Source organism: Leptopilina boulardi, unplaced genomic scaffold (genome assembly GCF_019393585.1).
Source record: "Leptopilina boulardi isolate dan_hultmark-lab unplaced genomic scaffold, ZJU_Lbou_2.1 LbouV2_63, whole genome shotgun sequence".
NCBI lineage: Eukaryota > Metazoa > Arthropoda > Insecta > Hymenoptera > Figitidae > Leptopilina > Leptopilina boulardi.
Window position 1 is genome coordinate 88043 of NW_026138009.1, and position 18237 is coordinate 106279.

Sequence of the window (18237 nt, forward strand, 5' to 3'; positions counted from 1 at the left end):
AGGAAGTTGAAGAAACATTATAAATTTACTATACTCCTTAACAATAAAATTTTGTGACTTACAAGGGGAGGGCAAGCAATGTTTCTCTGAAAATTTTTTTTTTATGCCTTCTAGTAGGGTCATATGACTGAACTTTTTTCATAAAATGCTAAGGCGCAATAGGCTAAAGCAACGGAGAAAATCGTATTTGAAGATTCGCGGATTTTAACGTTTTTCATGCACTTAGTGCATATGAGGCAAAATTACTGAAATGTCCGAACAAAAAATTAAAAGTTCTCGAATTTAATCCATACTTTTCTAAAATGTTTTTATTGTTGGAGAAAGTCTAAAAATCAATTATTATTGAATTTAATAAAATAGTTTTTGAATTACAACGTTTTTAATTTTTGACTTTTGAAAAAAAAATTTTTTTTTCAATGTACAATATTTATAAGTAGAATGTATAAAAGTTAACATATGGGGGATCTCGGGTGAAGTGATCAAAGTAAAAAAAAATTTTGTCTCAATTTCGCTCAAACTGGAGTAATTTGTACTTCTATTGGGTGGTAATTTATCGTAAAAAAATTTTTCAATTTGGACCAATATTTACTCGGGGGGAGGGGGTTGAAGTTTATGGGTAGCGTTTTCTTTAATAATTTTTTTTTCTTGAGTATCAAAAAAAAAAATTTTTATCAACATCAGTTTCGATAGCTTTTTTAATGCTCTTTCGATTGAGAACATGCATTTTTGAAAAAAAAAATTTTTGAACCAAAAAAAATTAATTTCAAAATTTTTTTTGACTTTTTCGGGGTAAAAGGTACGATTTTTTTTTTTTTTTTTTTTTTTAAAGGAAAGCTGAGATTTTTTCCTGTAGGGACATGTAGTTGAAAAAATGGGACAAGAAAGATTAAACCTTGAAAATTAACATTTTTTATTCACTTTAGCGCTGCGCTGCGATCTACCACGTGACACATTAGTAGTATGGTATTTGGAGAGAAACATTAATGCTCTCTGCATTTTACAGGGTTGAAACTGTTATTGAGTAAATACCTGTATTTCATCAACGTTTAAATTTGGATAATAATAAATGAATAGCAAAACGTCGAATGGACAAAATATCGAAAAGCCAAACTGTCGAATGGACAAAATGTCGAAAAGTCAAAACGTCGAATAGTCAAAACGTCGAAAGGTCAAAATGTCGAAAAGTCAAGACGTCGCATAGTCAAAACGTCGAAAGGTCAAAATGTCGAAAAGCCAAGACGTCGAATGATTGAAACGTCGAACGGACAAAATGTCGAAAAGCCAAAACGTCGAACGGACAAAATGTCAAATAGCCAAAACATCGAACGGACAAAATATCGAATCGCCAAGACGTCGAACGGACAAAATGTCGAATAGCCAAAATGTCGAAAAGCCAAGACCTCGAAAAGTCAAAACTGCGAATGGACTAAATGTCGAATAGTCAAGACGTCAAATGGTCAAAATGTCGAATGGACAAAATATCGAGACGTTATTTTGCTCTGAGTTTCCCTTCTATATAATGCACACTAGTTTGTGTTGCGTTTAACACTCGATAGATATCGCTAGTTGTATTGTTTATAATGTTTTTTTTACATTTTTTTATAATAATAATAATAATAATAATAATAATAATAGTAGTAGTAAAGTAATTATTATAGTATAATAATAATAATAATAATAATAATAATAATACAAACTTTTAATTTTAAGCAGTTAAACTAGTGTGCATTATATAGAAGGGAAACTCAGAGCAAAATAACGTCTCGATATTTTGTCCATTCGACATTTTGACCATTTGACGTCTTGACTATTCGACATTTAGTCCATTCGCAGTTTTGACTTTTCGAGGTCTTGGCTTTTCGACATTTTGGCTATTCGACGTTTTGGCTATTCGACATTTTGTCCGTTCGACGTCTTGGCGATTCGATATTTTGTCCATTCGACATTTTGACCATTTGACGTCTTGACTTTTCGACATTTAGTCCATTCGCAGTTTTGACTTTTCGACGTCTTGGATTTTCGACATTTTGGCTATTCGACGTTTTGGCTATTCGACATTTTGTCCGTTCGACGTCTTGGCGATTCGATATTTTGTCCGTTCGATGTTTTGGCTATTTGACATTTTGTCCGTTCGACGTTTTGGCTTTTCGACATTTTGTCCGTTCGACGTTTCAATCATTCGACGTCTTGGCTTTTCGACATTTTGACCTTTCGACGTTTTGACTATTCGACGTTTTGACTATGCGACGTCTTGACTTTTCGACATTTTGACCTTTCGACGTTTTGACTATTCGACATTTTGTCCATTCGACAGTTTGGCTTTTCGATATTTTGTCCATTCGACGTTTTGCTATTCGACATTTTGTCCATTCGACATTTTGTCCTTTCGGGGAAAAGCAGTCGTCTCCATCAATAATAATGTAAGTAATGAATAATGAAGAAAACTTTAATGAAAAAAATATTCATTTTATATTATTTCTTAGTCAAATAAAGACTCATTGCAGTCAAATATTCAAATAAATGGATAAATTAATAACCAAATGAATGATGAATTGATATAAATGAGTATTTATTTGATAAGACTGATTACTATAATAAAGTAAACTCTTATTAGTATGCTACATTTATTTTTGAACCGATTTTATAATTTCCAAAATTCCACTTTATATAATTATTATTCATTTATTATTATCCAAATTTAAACGTTGATGAAATACAGGTATTTACTCAATAACAGTTTCAACCCTGTAAAATGCAGAGAGCATTAATGTTTCTCTCCAAATACCATACTACTAATGTGTCACGTGGTAGATCGCAGCGCAGCGCTAAAGTGAATAAAAAATGTTAATTTTCAAGGTTTAATCTTTCTTGTCCCATTTTTTCAACTACATGTCCCTACAGGAAAAAATCTCAGCTTTCCTTTAAAAAAAAAAAAAAAAAAAAAATCGTACCTTTTACCCCGAAAAAGTCAAAAAAAATTTTGAAATTAATTTTTTTTGGTTCAAAAATTTTTTTTTTCAAAAATGCATGTTCTCAATCGAAAGAGCATTAAAAAAGCTATCGAAACTGATGTTGATAAAAATTTTTTTTTTTGATACTCAAGAAAAAAAAATTATTAAAGAAAACGCTACCCATAAACTTCAACCCCCTCCCCCCGAGTAAATATTGGTCCAAATTGAAAAATTTTTTTACGATAAATTACCACCCAATAGAAGTACAAATTACTCCAGTTTGAGCGAAATTGAGACAAAATTTTTTTTTACTTTGATCACTTCACCCGAGATCCCCCATATATATAATGATTTTTAAAGCTTTTTTGACGGGCTACACGCTGTTAATAAAAATTTTTTTTTTAAATAACATTTGACCTTGAAATTTAAGGTCAAAATGTTAATTTACGTTTATCTCAAAATCGGATTTTTTAAAATTATTTTTAACTATCTCAATGGAAAGCTTGACTAATTTCCTACAAAACATGTAATTTTCAGAGTGGGATCTTTTAAAGTTTTTGAGATATTAATTAATTAATTAATTAATGTTTATAACAAATCAAATATTTTACAAACGAATAAAGTTACCGTAATTCTGAAGTTAGTAGTTGAAAGTTAACGTAATTCCGCAACCAACGAGCCCTATATGAAGTATTTTGGATAAGTAGATTGTTAAGAAACAATTCCAATGTTAACTAATTGTTTCTTAACAATCTACTTATCCAAAATACTTCATATAGGGCTCGTTGGTTGCGGAATTACGTTAACTTTCAACTACTAACTTCAGAATTACGGTAACTTTATTCGTTTGTAAAATATTTGATTTGTTATAAACATTAATTAATTAATTAATTAATATCTCAAAAACTTTAAAAGATCCCACTCTGAAAATTACATGTTTTGTAGGAAATTAGTCAAGCTTTCCATTGAGATAGTTAAAAATAATTTTAAAAAATCCGATTTTGAGATAAACGTAAATTAACATTTTGACCTTGAATTTCAAGGTCAAATGTTATTTAAAAAAAAATTTTTTATTAACAGCGTGTAGCCCGTCAAAAAAGCTTTAAAAATCATTATATATATGTTAACTTTTATACATTCTACTTATAAATATTGTACATTGAAAAAAATTTTTTTTTTCAAGAGTCAAAAATTAAAAACTTTGTAATTCAAAAACTATTTTATTAAATTTAATAATAATTGATTTTTAGACTTTCACCAACAATAACAACATTTTAGAAAAGTATGGATTAAATTCGAGAACTTTTAATTTTTTGTTCGGACATTTCAGGAATTTTGCCTCATATATATAATTTAAATATTTATAAAAACACTACAAAAGTACGTGTGTCAATAAAGGAATCATTAAATTGAATCTGAATTTCTAGCGCAGTAACCGATGCACTAAATGCATGAAAAACATGAAAATCCGCGAATCTTCAAATGCGATTTTCTCCGTTGTTTTAGGCTAGTGCGTCTTAGTATTTTGTGAAAAAATTTCTTTCATACGACCTTACTAGATATCATAAAAAAAATTTTTGCAGAAAAACATTTCTTGCCCTTCCCTTGTTAGTTATCGGGGTAAACTCCCCTTGCGTACGCGCCTGTGTGGGAAAAATGTTTGTTAATTGCAAAAGACCGGTTATTTTTTGCAACGTACGTTAAAATATATATTACAATAGCAAGTTTTCAAAATTTAGCACATTGTACAGTTATAATCTAAAACAGCTACAAATGAACAGTAAACGTTTGATCTCCCAGGTAATGGCTAAAAGTAAGTATAAAAAGAAATTGCTTAACAAAACAGTTTGTTTATTGTGCGTTGAGTAACGATAATTTTGAGTTGTTTAAATTGAGAGAGGTTCATTCAAGGAGCTTCTACAATAGCTCCGTTTGGCAACTCCAAGTCCAAGTCCAAGTCGGTTGGAGTTGGTTGCGCACGCATGGTGCTGCCAACTGTCGCCGAGTTGAAAATGAAAAAAAAAATTGTGCGTGATCTCGTGCTCACGAAATAGTTAAGGTTATGTACTTTTGAAGCTGCGTAAACACGCTGTAAAGTTTAATAAATTATTTGTTGTTGTTGCTGTTGATGTTGCCGCCGACTCATCGTTTTTTAAAGAGAAGAAAAATATAAATTAAATTAAATTTTTCTTTTATAAACAACAAAATTTTTTTCCCTGAATAATACACACATGCAATGAATTTTATATTTGTAATATATAAATATAGTAATAAAGAAATATACAATAAATGAGATGAACTGTCAATACAAAATTTTTTTTATGTTTTTTATTGACATTATAATAAAAGTTTTTTATCATTTTGATTTCACAATATATTAAAAAGGTATTTTCATGAACATAACCTTACAATATTTTTTGCTTATTTTAATATTAGAGAATGCAGATAATTTTCAAAGTTTAATATTTTATGAATGAATTTTTTCGTCTAAAATTCATTGAATATAATTACTATATGTGATAATTCTTTAAAAAGTTAATTTCTTCATGCGTTGCCATAATACTTTTGTAATCCAATTTCCTGAATTCTCCATTTTTCCATGTAAATAATAACTTTTTCCCTGACAAACAGATTTCTTATTAGAAGAAAAAAAAACATTTAAGACTCTACAAACATTTTAAACACTATAATCTAAATACTCTAATTTGAATTTAATTCTGAAAATAACATTAAAATAATATAGTAAAATAATCTGTTAATGAGAATAATGTAATCTTAAGTTAAGTTATTTTTAAAAATCGCATTTAATTAAAAATATAATAAATATGTCAACGCACGTTTTCGATTATTTTTCAAATATTTTTAAATTTAATACCATTTTATGATTACGCCCTTCTCATGTGATGAAATGTAAAAATATTGTAAGATTATGTTTATGAAAATACCTTTTTAATATATTGTGAAATCAAAATGATGAAAAACTTTTATTATAATGTCAATAAAAAACATAAAAAAAAATTTGTATTGACAGTTTATCTTATTAATTGTATATTTTTTTATTACTATATTTATATATATTACTATATATATCACGCACAATTTTTTTTTTCATTTTCAACTCGGCGACAGTTGGCTACACCATGCGTGCGCAACCAACTCCAACCGACTTGGACTTGGAGTTGGAGTTGCCAAACGGAGCTATTGTAGAAGCTCCTTCATGAGAATTTCGCTGGAAGTATAAAAGGTTAAGAAGCAAAGGGTTGCTTGACCATCTAAAGTTATGCTGAATAAATGAATTAGCAAGAAAGACCCATATAAAAGAAAGAGGGTGTTCTCCTGCCTCAGATAGAAACATAAAAAGCGAGGTTGACTTCATTCTACTAAAAGCCGTCTTAAATGTCGAGTATTGAACCCTGTCTAGTTTCATACATAGTGTATTTAATAAAGTGGGGGGTGTAAACGTTTTCGTTTTTTCTCAGATGGGTAACTGACCGTCAGAAATATTAGAATCTTTAGTTGGCCTTTCGATTTTAATAATAATAATTGGTAAAATTGTAAAATAAAAATAAAATTTTTTTATTATAAATGAAAAAAATTAAAAACAAAATTTCTTTTAGAGTGTTTTTCAATTCCGACACCTTTTATTAATTAAAATTTTTTTAATAATATATTGCTTTTTATTTTGTCTTTAATTTTAAAAAATTTATCCTGGAGACTATTTTTAGATCTTCAGATATTATTCTTTAAATATTATCATCTCAAAGAAAACGAAGATCGAGATTTGTTTTTCTATAGTTTCATTTGTAAAGAACAGCCGACAACAAAAACTAAGAAATTTCTATGGAAATTTGACCCAAGCTCTTTATAAGCTCAACTGCAATTCCATTAGATCCCTGTTACTGGCGGAATTTCGTATTTTTTAAATTTTTTTTGTTAAATATTATTTAATATAAATACTATCGAGATTCTGTCTCATCATAACAGAGATGAAAAAGGTCTCGATGAGCCGCCAGTTTTCCAGAGACTGGATCATCAGCGATACCATGTCGATGGCTGGGTGTAAAAACATGATACATCGAATTGGCGTTGAAAAACATGATACGTCGGATTAGCGTTGGAAAACATGATACATCGTCGTTTGATTTGAAGAACATGACACGTCGAAAACGACATTTTTTTTTAAATTTCTGTTGGTACCACTGACCGTGAAATTTAAATTGTGTCAAATCTTTGAAACTGTTTTATGAAACAAATGATTATGCTTCATAATATGTCAGTTCAAAGAAAAATTAGGTTAAATAGCTTTTTATAAAGTTTATATTTAGATTGATAAAATCTGTGATTTTATAAATAATTCTATTTTATTATAAATATTTATATTGTAAATATTCTATTACAATTGGTGTTGTTTAAATATTTGTATAAAGAGTCAATCATGGAGAGTAAGTAAAGTATATTTTTTAAAACACAATTATTAAATAAATTAAATTAACTTAGGTAAATTTTTTCTAGTAAACCCTCCAATTATTAATTTCCTGGAGGAATTTCCACCCATGACGTTACCTCATACAGCTGTAAAAGTAATTAATAATACAAACGACCATTTAAATACAGTATTGTAATCCCGTTGATTTAAAACGAATTTCATGTAAAATATTCAAAATTATATGTGTATAGTGCAAGATTTTACTTCTATAATTTTAATATCATCATATATTCTTAAAAAATGTAATATAACAAACCATTTTAAAATTCGCGGTCAGTGGTACCAACAGAAATTTGAAAAGAAAAATTTCGTTATCGACGTGTCATGTTCTTCAAATCAAACGACGATATGTCATGTTTTCCAACGCTAATCTGAGATATCATGTTTTTCACCGTCAATTCGAGATATCATGTTTTTACGCCCAGCCATCGATGTTCTCCGGTGTAACTATAGTGTTTGCACCATTGAACATGGCTTGCCTCTCCAAGTCCCATTTACTGCAGGCAAAGAGGGTGTGCTTTGCATTGTTACTGGGAACCGTTGTAGTCATGAGGAGAATAGACAAAAAGTTTGAAAAATTAAGAAGAGACCATTCGAAAACATGCCGAACTATGAAGATATACGTTTACCAAAACAAACAAGACACAATGAAATTATTTTTAATTGTTTTATCTGCATAATTGGTAGACATAAGGGTCAGTTAAATATGAAGAAAAAGTTTGCTGTTTGTGAAATACTAAATGTTTCAATAAAAATAAATTGATCAAGAGAAAACATCGTCAAAAAAATGAAAAGTTAAAAAATCCACGATCGTTCAGAAGCTAATAATGCTATGTATTGTACCTGGAATTAAAGAAACGTACGCAAATTTAAAAGTATTATTTGATCTTATAAATATCAATTATATTTCCATGTAATTTGTCTGCGATTTTAAGCTGCTACTTCATTATTATTATGGCCACAACGCTTAAATTTGGTTTTAAAAAATTATGATGGAGAGATATTTGAAGGAAACGCGTACCGAGAATCACTCAAAGAATCCGATAAATTGCTAGATAACGAAATATGACAGATAATAGGGGGACCATTGCCTCTATTACCATTTATCGCAGCATTCAAAGCCATGTATAAAATCATTCATTCTTGTTTTGCAGTAGAAAGGGTCCACCCTATTGAAAAAAAACACGTATAATTGTACGTATAATAATACGTATTATTATACGTATAATTATACGTATAATTATACGCATAATTATACGTACAATTATACGTATTATAATACGTATTATTATACGTATAATTATACGTATAATAAGACATACGAATTTGAAACAAGAATTATACGTATAATTATACGTATAATAATACGTATAATTATACGTATAATTCTTGTTTCAAATTCGTATGTCTTATTATACGTATAATTGTACATATAATAATACGTATAATTATACGTATAATAATACGTATAATTATGCGTATAATTATACGTATAATTATACGTATAATAATACGTATAATTATACGTATTATTATACGTACAATTATACGTGTTTTTTTTCAATAGGGCAATCAGATTTGAATCAACACATTAATGAACTAATGAACTAAATATGCTATAAATGAAAAATTACTCATAAAAAATGACAAAATTGCAAATAATTATCGACATGAATCGCTATGATTTAGTTTTTGCGATTTTGTTTTTTTGACATCTAAAGTTTTACTCTACATGCACAAATTTCGTCGTTATCGTACACAAACTCTTTTCGCCTTCCTGACCACCGTGAGCAAGTGTTCTCACTGGGCTGGACTGAAAGATGAATGGTGATTTTACTTAGTAATTTTGTTTAAAAAAGATTATTATTTAAAAAAAGATACAAATAATTTCATTCGCATTTAAATAATTTCAACCATTTTTTTACTGCTTTTAATTGATTTCTAGTAGTCCAGTCAAATTAGTCGAAAAACAAGGCATATCATGATTTAACTCAGAACCTCAATTTTTTTGCTTAAACCCTTCATTTTGGGGTAAAAATAAAGTACCTAAATATGATACTTCAAACTCTTACCGGAACCTAAAATTTTTTTAAGAAATAGGTGCAAAATATTAGTTTTTCTCAAATTTTATATTAGTTTTTCAAACTGAAAAATACAGGATTTTGGCTAAAATATCAAAAAAATGAGTTTTTTGCGGAAGCTATATCTATATCTCAGTTAATTTTTGAACTACAGAGTTCATTTTTTATCAAATTATTCAAAATTTTATACAGTTTCTTTTTATGTGAACTGTTTTTATGCTAAAATGTCATGTCATGTCATGCGTTCTTTGCGAAGAATTCTAGCCATATACCATCATTTTAATAATTCAATTCTAGAAAATTTACATTTTATAGTGAAAAATTTGTATTTTGTTAAGAAATTTTTTTAAAAAGGGGAAGATGAAATTTGAGTCAAAAATTATAATTAGGTAAAATATCTTTTGTAGCCAATGTGTTTTTAATTTTTAAATTTATTTCTAAGAAGGATAAAGTTTTAAAAAAAATTATAAATTTTTTGTAACGATAATTTCAATTCAACTAGGTTATTCGTTCTTTCTCTAGACTATTGCGGATATTCTTCTAAAGCTCCAAATACGGCGTGAGAAATACGCAAAGTTTGAAATGGTACTGTATCTACAAGTAATAATTATTGGAGAACCTGATGCACTGCAACAATTTTACGTTGCTATCAATAACTTGACATATCAAGTAGAATCATCTTTAAAATCATTTGACATTACCTTCAAAATTTGTCAAGCTCTAGACACAGTATATCCTAAAGAAGGTCAAAGAGAATTGCTATTTTTGCAAAGACCTGTTTATGATTTTGAGACTAGTTTAGATAAATCTATAATAGATTCTCCAACAAAAGATGTTATTGAAAAGTTCAAATTTTATAAAATTTAAATGTTACAAAACTGTTCAAGGAATATAATTTCTTTCCTTATATTTTAAAATTAATGGTCCAAATTGTTTAAACTACGTCTGTTCGGTAGCTAATTGTAAAAGAAATTTTGGAACAGAATGGTATTTTAGAAAACATTTAAATATAAAACATAATTATCCACTGCATTCAAAAAGCTCTTCAGTTCCTTCTAGTATAATACCAGAAACATTTATAATACAATCTGTAGTTAAAAAATTCATACGTCAAAAGGTCCCGTAATGATCCTAAAATATGTTTTAGGTCAGTTTATCTCTCTCGGTAAAGTAATTAGTAAATTTTTCGAATTACCTGATGCCTCTTTAATGATACAGTTGCTTATATGAAAAGTTTAGAAACAAAAAATGACTGCGCAGAAAACTTTAATCAATGTAAAATATGGAAACGAAAACATGCAAAATATAAGAAAGATGATATTGTTATTCCTTTATTTATATCGTACGATGATTTTAAGCCAAATAACCCATTGGGTCCACATTGCGAAAAACTAGGAGAGTTATGCCTCTCACCCCAGTCTTTTGGCTGTAGCATTTCATGAAATGTCCAAAAATATTTACAATTTACGGAATTTTTGTTCCATCAATTTTATGAGTAACTATTAATAAAATTTCGCAAATATTATTTTTGAGTTAAATTTCTTTGTATATTTTTGTGATTTCAGACAGTGTTCATTAAGTAATAAATACTTTAGAAATGTATTTAATAAATTGATTTAAGTACTCATTTTCCAAACAAAAATAACAATTATACAAAATATAACTTGAAAAATCATCTAGTAAAAGTTTACAACCTTTCAGTACTGTCAACCAGTGTTGGGTAAGTTACTTTTTTTAGTAACTAGTTACAGTTACAATTATTTTTATAAAAAAGAAACTCGCTACAGTTACAGTTATTTACAAAGTAACTTAAGTTACTTTTCAAGTTACTGAAAAGTTATTTTAATATTTATATTATCGAAATTCAATTTTTTTAATAAGTGGGAATTAAATTTAAATGTAAAATATAATTATAGTCCATGTATTTATTAATTTAAAGTTATTTTCTTCCTTAGAGTAAAAGTAAAAAATTCTGCAAATCCTACCCATAGAATCAAACCTTCAAAATTAGTCACTTTGTTTTCGTTACTATCGGAAATATCAGAATTATGTACTTCTGACATTTTTTAAATTAATTTCTTGCAATAAAAAAATCTTGTCCACTATTTAAATTTATGCAGATTTATCCCCTATATAGTAACAGTAAACCAAACAAACACGTTGGAACTATCACTTTGTGTGATCTTTTTGAAACATGAAATTAGGTATTCTGTTTTTAAAGCAATAAAAAGTGCATTTTAAGATGTTTTTCTAGCGTTTTCAAGACATCTTAAACATCTTAATGTCTTAAAAACGCTACCAAAACATCTTCAAATAAGAGACTTCTTTTTGCAGTGAACAGACGAACTTAAATTTTTTTAAATAAAATAAAAAAATAAACATTTTTTAGTAAAATAGTTCATTTTTTGCAACTTAAAGCAAGTCTAATTGCAAGATATATGAAATCTTTTATTGAAAACTGTCAACAATAATCTTTCATTGCAAGCTTGTAGAGACATTTCATTGAAAACTTACTATAATTTTCAACTGTAATCTTTTAAGACAACTTTGTGGAAGTGGGACATTTTGCTATTTTTCAGGTAACCTTGAAATGTTCTGTTTTAAAATAAAACATCGACACGTAAACTATTAAACGGTAAAAAAAACATATCTACATAATTTTAGCAAGTCCAAGATATGTTTTTACAGGAAAAAGTTACACGACGGTACAAGCATTAAAGTAATGAGATTTAAAAACTCGAACGTGCACTGTCTCCTTAAGAATAAAAAGAAAAAGAATAATAAATTGAAGTAAATACCTTCGTTGTACAAAAGCAACACTCGAATTCACTAGGCAATTCTTCGGTTTTTGGCTCAATTTTTCTGCTATCTTTTTTTTCTTCATCCTACAGGATAATATACAAAATTTATTTCTTATATTATAAATAAATTAATGCTTATGATACAATGATTTATATTAGTTTAACAGTGATTAAAGAAATAGTTTTATGATTAATATTCTTCGATTAATTGACATGACGTAATGCGTTAAGTTTTTATAATATAATTTAACAGAAAGGTATAAAAAACTGAGACTTCTTTGCTAACCTATTAACGACCAATTGTGCTGATTTTAACTTGTATTTCAAGCTTGTATTAAAAGTAGAAAAAAGATACGAAAAATTCTGGTAATACATTTTCAACTGTTTTTAGGGTCGCTCTTTTAAATGACTTTGTCCGAATTTTCAAAAAATGACATTTACCTTTTACTTTTTTCAATAATACTAAAAAAATTAGGATTTTTACATGTGATTTCAAAATTTCAAAATGGCGAATCCAATATGGAGGACGAAAATTTAAAAAATTAGCCGGATTCGCTTAAAACATGTTGCTCGGAGGTTTTTGGGGTCTCTGATTGCAAATCGGATGTTATATTTTAAAAATTCAAAATAGCGGATCCAATATGGCGGAAATTTTCTTAAAATTCATAATATTTTCTTGCAAATCATTCCTCAGAGGTTTTTAAGTTCGCTGAATACTAATTGTAAGCCGATGTTAGATATCAAAAACCCTGGGGTGCGAACTTGACTTGACTTCACTTTCACTTCACTTTTACTTCACTTTCACTTTCACTTTCACTTTCACTTTCACTTTCACTTTCACTTTCACTTTCACTTTCACTTTCACTTTCACTTTCACTTTCACTTTCACTTTCACTTTCACTTTCACTTTCACTTTCACGTCAAAGCGATAGTGTGAAAGAACTTTAAAGTGGAGTAGGTTTCGTGCAAAAGTGATGTGAAAGTGAAGTGAATATTAAGTGAATGTAAAGTGGAAATCGACTGAAAATGTGGTGGAAGTAAAGTGAACATCTAGTGAAGGTGTTCTCAAGTAAGAGAATAGTACCACTGGTTTAACCAATTAAGTTGTAAGTTTCTACAGTCATGTTTAATTCAACCATTAATGTCTAAACGCGTTTTCCATAAACATGTGTTTTTCAAATATTTTGGTAAGACTTCAACTAGAAGTGTTTGCTTAATCGAAGCGGCTTTTTTGTAAATTATTCAGCGAACATTTTAATTTTTTCGTAATTTTAAAAAAATTCTTAATTTCCAAATTTTATGACCAGCGATTAGAAGTAAATTTATGACGTTTTTTGTGTCAGGGTAGCGTGTCGCACGTCTATTATCAACGCCTTACACAAGTTAAAACCATCGGTAACATTTAACTAATTTTCAGAACTAATCATTGAAATTTGACTGATTATATGGCGCAGGCATTGATGACAAATCTCAACCAATTTACCTAAAAATGTAACTGTACCTTCTTAATAACATTATCTAAAGAAAGACACGGAATTTTTTTAATTTACATATTTTTAGAGTTATAAATAATTTAGTGCCTGTTTTTTATAGGAAAATCTCTGTTCTTCTTTAAAATGATCACCATTTTTGAAAAAATCGATAAAAAAATTCCTAACTTCTCTAGCTGTTGAGATGTAAAAAAAGAAAAGAAATTGTTTTTTGTTTAATAAATTATTTTATTCGTTCGCTTGAACACCTTAAAGTATCTACACTATCGAAAGAACAATTAGTAAAATTGTTGTTAAGAAATATTAAAAATTGAGCTCATGACAACTGGTTGTTTAAGACCCCTCCCAAAATCGCGGTGGTCAAGATTTCTTAAAAACTAATGGAGTGATCTTTCTCAAATTTGGCATACTTCTTCTAGATAGTATTGACTAGTTTTTGAACGAAGGATTTTGTTTTTCGTTGATTACAATCAATCGTATGGATTTTAAAGAAATTCAATTTTTTAAAAAATAAAAAAAAATGCAAAATTTATTAAAAATAACTTTTTTTTTATTTTTCATAGTAAAATATGATTTCAGGATCTAAAAACATTTGTAAAAAAAATTGTTACGCCTAAACTAAACCAATTATGTTTAGTTTCAGTTTGATCAATTATTCTTTAAAAATTTAACTTCTTCTACAATTTTTATTATTTTTTATCGGTAATGTTTGGTAGGCTTTTTTCATGATTCTGAAAAATCAATTGTATGGATTTATTAAAATTTTAATATTTTCAAAAAATTAAATTTTGAAAATAGGGTAAATGCACTAATTGCGGCGAGATTCGAGTCAAAACACCTTTGAAATAGAAAATTCGACATTTCTATTGTATAAACTCAATTTAAGACTTATTAAACTTAAAGCTTATGTTATTAAGATATTAAAAAAAAATTTTAACTCTATAAAAATCGATTATTTAAACAAATATGAGAAATTAAAACTAATACCGTAATTTTCTATTGCGGCGAGTTTGTATCAGTTTCGGTGTATCAATTTCGGTGACCAAAATTACGTGTATTTTGAAGATACTTTGCCCGCCGAAATTGAAGCCAATGAAAATCTTAAAAATGTTTCAATTGCGGCGCGAAAAAAAATTTGATCTCAAATAATTAAATTAATAATTGTTTAAATGTGCATCTTTATAAGTATTTGTATCAAAAAAAGATTGAAATAATTTTTTTTAATCATTTGGCAACAGTTATATTAAACATAATAGTAATAATAGTTATTTTTTATGAACGCGCCGTAATTGGTGCACTCGCTGTAATTAGTACACTTACCCTAGTCAAAAAATTTTTTTTTTAATTTTGATAATTCACAATAATTTTAGATCCAAAATAATACCAGAAAAAAATTAACACCCTTTAACAACATTAATTTCGATGAGTTGAAATTTCACCGATCCCTCCCCTTAAGATGTTCAAGCGATCAAATTATAAAATATATACGATTTTTGGCCTTCCAGGCACATGTAACCCCTTAAGATGAAAATTTTAGCAAAAACCTTCCCGGTCGTGAAGTGATTCTCCTCAAAAAGGCTATCACATACCTGTAAACCTGATATTTAAAAAAAATAAAATTTATAAAGTATTTCATTTCTCTTTAAAGTATACTCAATAAAGATGGGGTAAAATTCCTGTAGCGTATTAATTGAAAAAAAGTTGATTAGATCGGGCTGTAACTTGCACATAGTTTAGCCCTAGGGGTGAGTACTTTAAGAGGCTTTACCAGTGTGACACTTTCAAAAATTCGATTTTTTGGCTTATTCGATAGTTTATACATTCAAAATATCCTGTGAAAGCGGCAAAGTCGTATATTGAACAGTTTTTGAATGGCAGCGTTCTATGGGGCCGTCCATAAACTACGTTACCAATTTTTCATTCTTTTTAGTCCCCCTCCCCCCTCGTTACCATTGTGTTAAATCTATTTGTTTAGACTTTTGACCCCCTCCCTCCCTAAAATAGGTAACGTAGTTTATGGACGGCCCCTGAAGAGCGACCGCTTGTAGTTATAATCCGCTCCACCTGCCTATAGACGGACTTTAAACACGTTATTCTCGAAACGACATTTTTCAGAATTGATGACATCATAACTCAACGAGAAATTGACCGATCGTCAAACTGTAGGAGCTGGAGAGGGGTTAAATTTTTTTGTAAAATTGAAACAGTGAATTTTTATTAAAAAATTCAAAATTGGACCATTTTTTTGAAAATCAAAAATTTGTTTGACTCTTTTTTAAGATGTCCTTTTTTATTTTCGAGATATTAATCCTTTCGCGCCTCCAGTGCACATGTACCACCTACAAAATATGACATAACTTATGAACGAATCATCAAATACGCTGGCTTGTTTTGTTCACAAACGTTACTACAATGTGTATAAAAATGGTAAATAACATATTACAATTTTTATTTTTATTATAATCAATAGATGTAATATTAGTAAAAAAACTTTTTTTTAAAATTGCTCATATTTGCTTGAAACTTGTTACTCAGGAGTTCTTGTGGTCGCTGATTCCGAATCTGAAGTCATATTTCCAAAATTCAAAATGTCGGATCCAATATGGAGGACTTTTTTTCAAAAGTGATCATATTTGCTTGAAACTTACCAGTCGGGAGTTTCGGGATCGCTGATTCTAAATCTGAAGTCAGATTTTTAAAATTCAAAATGGCGGATCCAATATGGCGGACTTTTTTTTCAAAATTAATCATATTTGCTTGAAACTCACTACTCGGGGGTTTTAGGGGTCACTAATTTTAAATTAGAATTCTACGTATAAAAGTATAAAGCTATTTGGGTGAAAAGAGCTTTTTATTGATTATTTTATAGTCCTGTGTCATTTTTAAAAATTCGCGCGTTAAAAATGAAAGTTCTCTTTCCGTCAGGGACTGTCACCTACACGAAACTATACGCTATATGAATATCGTATCGGCTCTGGTCCAAGACACTATACGATTAGTAATAGATGGAACGTATCGTGCCCCCACACGATACAATTAGTAAATAGGTGAATAGTGTTGTGCCCAGACACGATAAGATTAGTTCATAGGTGAAAAGTGTCGTGCCCAAGCACGATACGATTAGTAATAAAAGAAACGTATCGTGCCTGGGCACGATACGATTTGTTAATAGGTAAAAAGTGTCATTTCCAGGCACGATACGATTAGTAAATAGGTGAAAAGTGTCGTGCCCAGGCACGAAACAATTTGTAATATTAAAATCGTGTCGTTTCATGAAATAATATATTATATTAAAATATTTTCTAAGTATGTTTTTAAAATTTAATATTTCATATATTTTATTTTACATTTCCATTATAAGTTTTTATAATTTATAAATTGAAAAAAATATTTTGTTCATTTGAACGTTCAGAACTTTTGGCTTAAAATAATAAAATTGTTTATAAGCAAGGTACGATTCTAAAGTCTTTATTCGTAACGTGCCCGGATACGATACGATTCTCAAGTAATTTATCGTATCGTGCCGAGATACGATACGATTCTCAAGTAATTTTTCGTATCGTGCCGGGATATGATACGATTCTCAAGTAATTTATCGTATGGTGCCGGGATACGATTCTCAAGTAATTTTTCGTATCGTGCCCTAATACAATACGATTCTCATGTTGCTATTAGTATCGTATCCGGACACGATACGATTGTTCCGTGACAGTCCCTGCTTTCCGTCCGTAAGGTGGTGTAGGCAGAATAATAGTTTATTCGCGTAAGACCGTTAATAGAAAATCAGATATTATATTTGTAATATACGACACCGAAAACACCCGAATAACGAATTTAAAGTAAATCCGATGAATTTTTACAAAACTTGTCCGCTATATTGGATCTGCCATTTAAATCAGCGACCTTGAAAACTCCGAGTGGTAAGTTTCAAGCATATACGATTAATTTTGGAAAAAAGTTCGCCATATTGAATCTGTCATTTTGAATTTTAAAATTCTGACTTCAGATTCGGAATCAGCGACCCCAAAACCCCCGACTGGCAAGTTTCATTAAAATCCAACCGCTGAGTTTCTCGGGGGTACGAAAGGGTTAAATGGCGCAGATATGCTGATTCGTGTGCGACCATGCTTTTGCAACGGTGGGCATGATAACTCAAAAAATATTTGACCTATTGACATTAAAACTAAAACAAATTTTTTTCGTTCAGGCTGGCGTAATTTCATAAAACAAAGTGGAATTTGCATGAAAAATTTATAAAATTGACATATAAAATGTTTTATTTACAAAAGTTTTTTCCGATAAAAATATTTTTATTTTTAATTCTATAATAATAAAAATGCTAAAGTTGTTATTAACGCTCATTTTGACCCTTCACTAAATAAATTTATGTTTCTACCCTATGCTTGTGGTTGACTAATTTTTTCTATT

The 18237-nt window shown here is 29.0% G+C and overlaps 1 protein-coding gene across 2 annotated transcripts in view; it reads right to left on the reverse strand.

Annotated features, from left to right (window-relative positions):
- Window positions 1-18237, reverse strand: part of LOC127290374 (potassium voltage-gated channel protein Shab) — a 154097-nt gene that overhangs the window by 31968 nt on the left and 103892 nt on the right. For both annotated transcript variants that reach the window (XM_051318880.1, XM_051318879.1), the window contains exon 5: window positions 12317-12403. In XM_051318880.1, the coding sequence (XP_051174837.1) occupies window positions 12317-12403 (87 nt within the window). The remainder of the gene's footprint in view (window positions 1-12316; window positions 12404-18237) is intronic.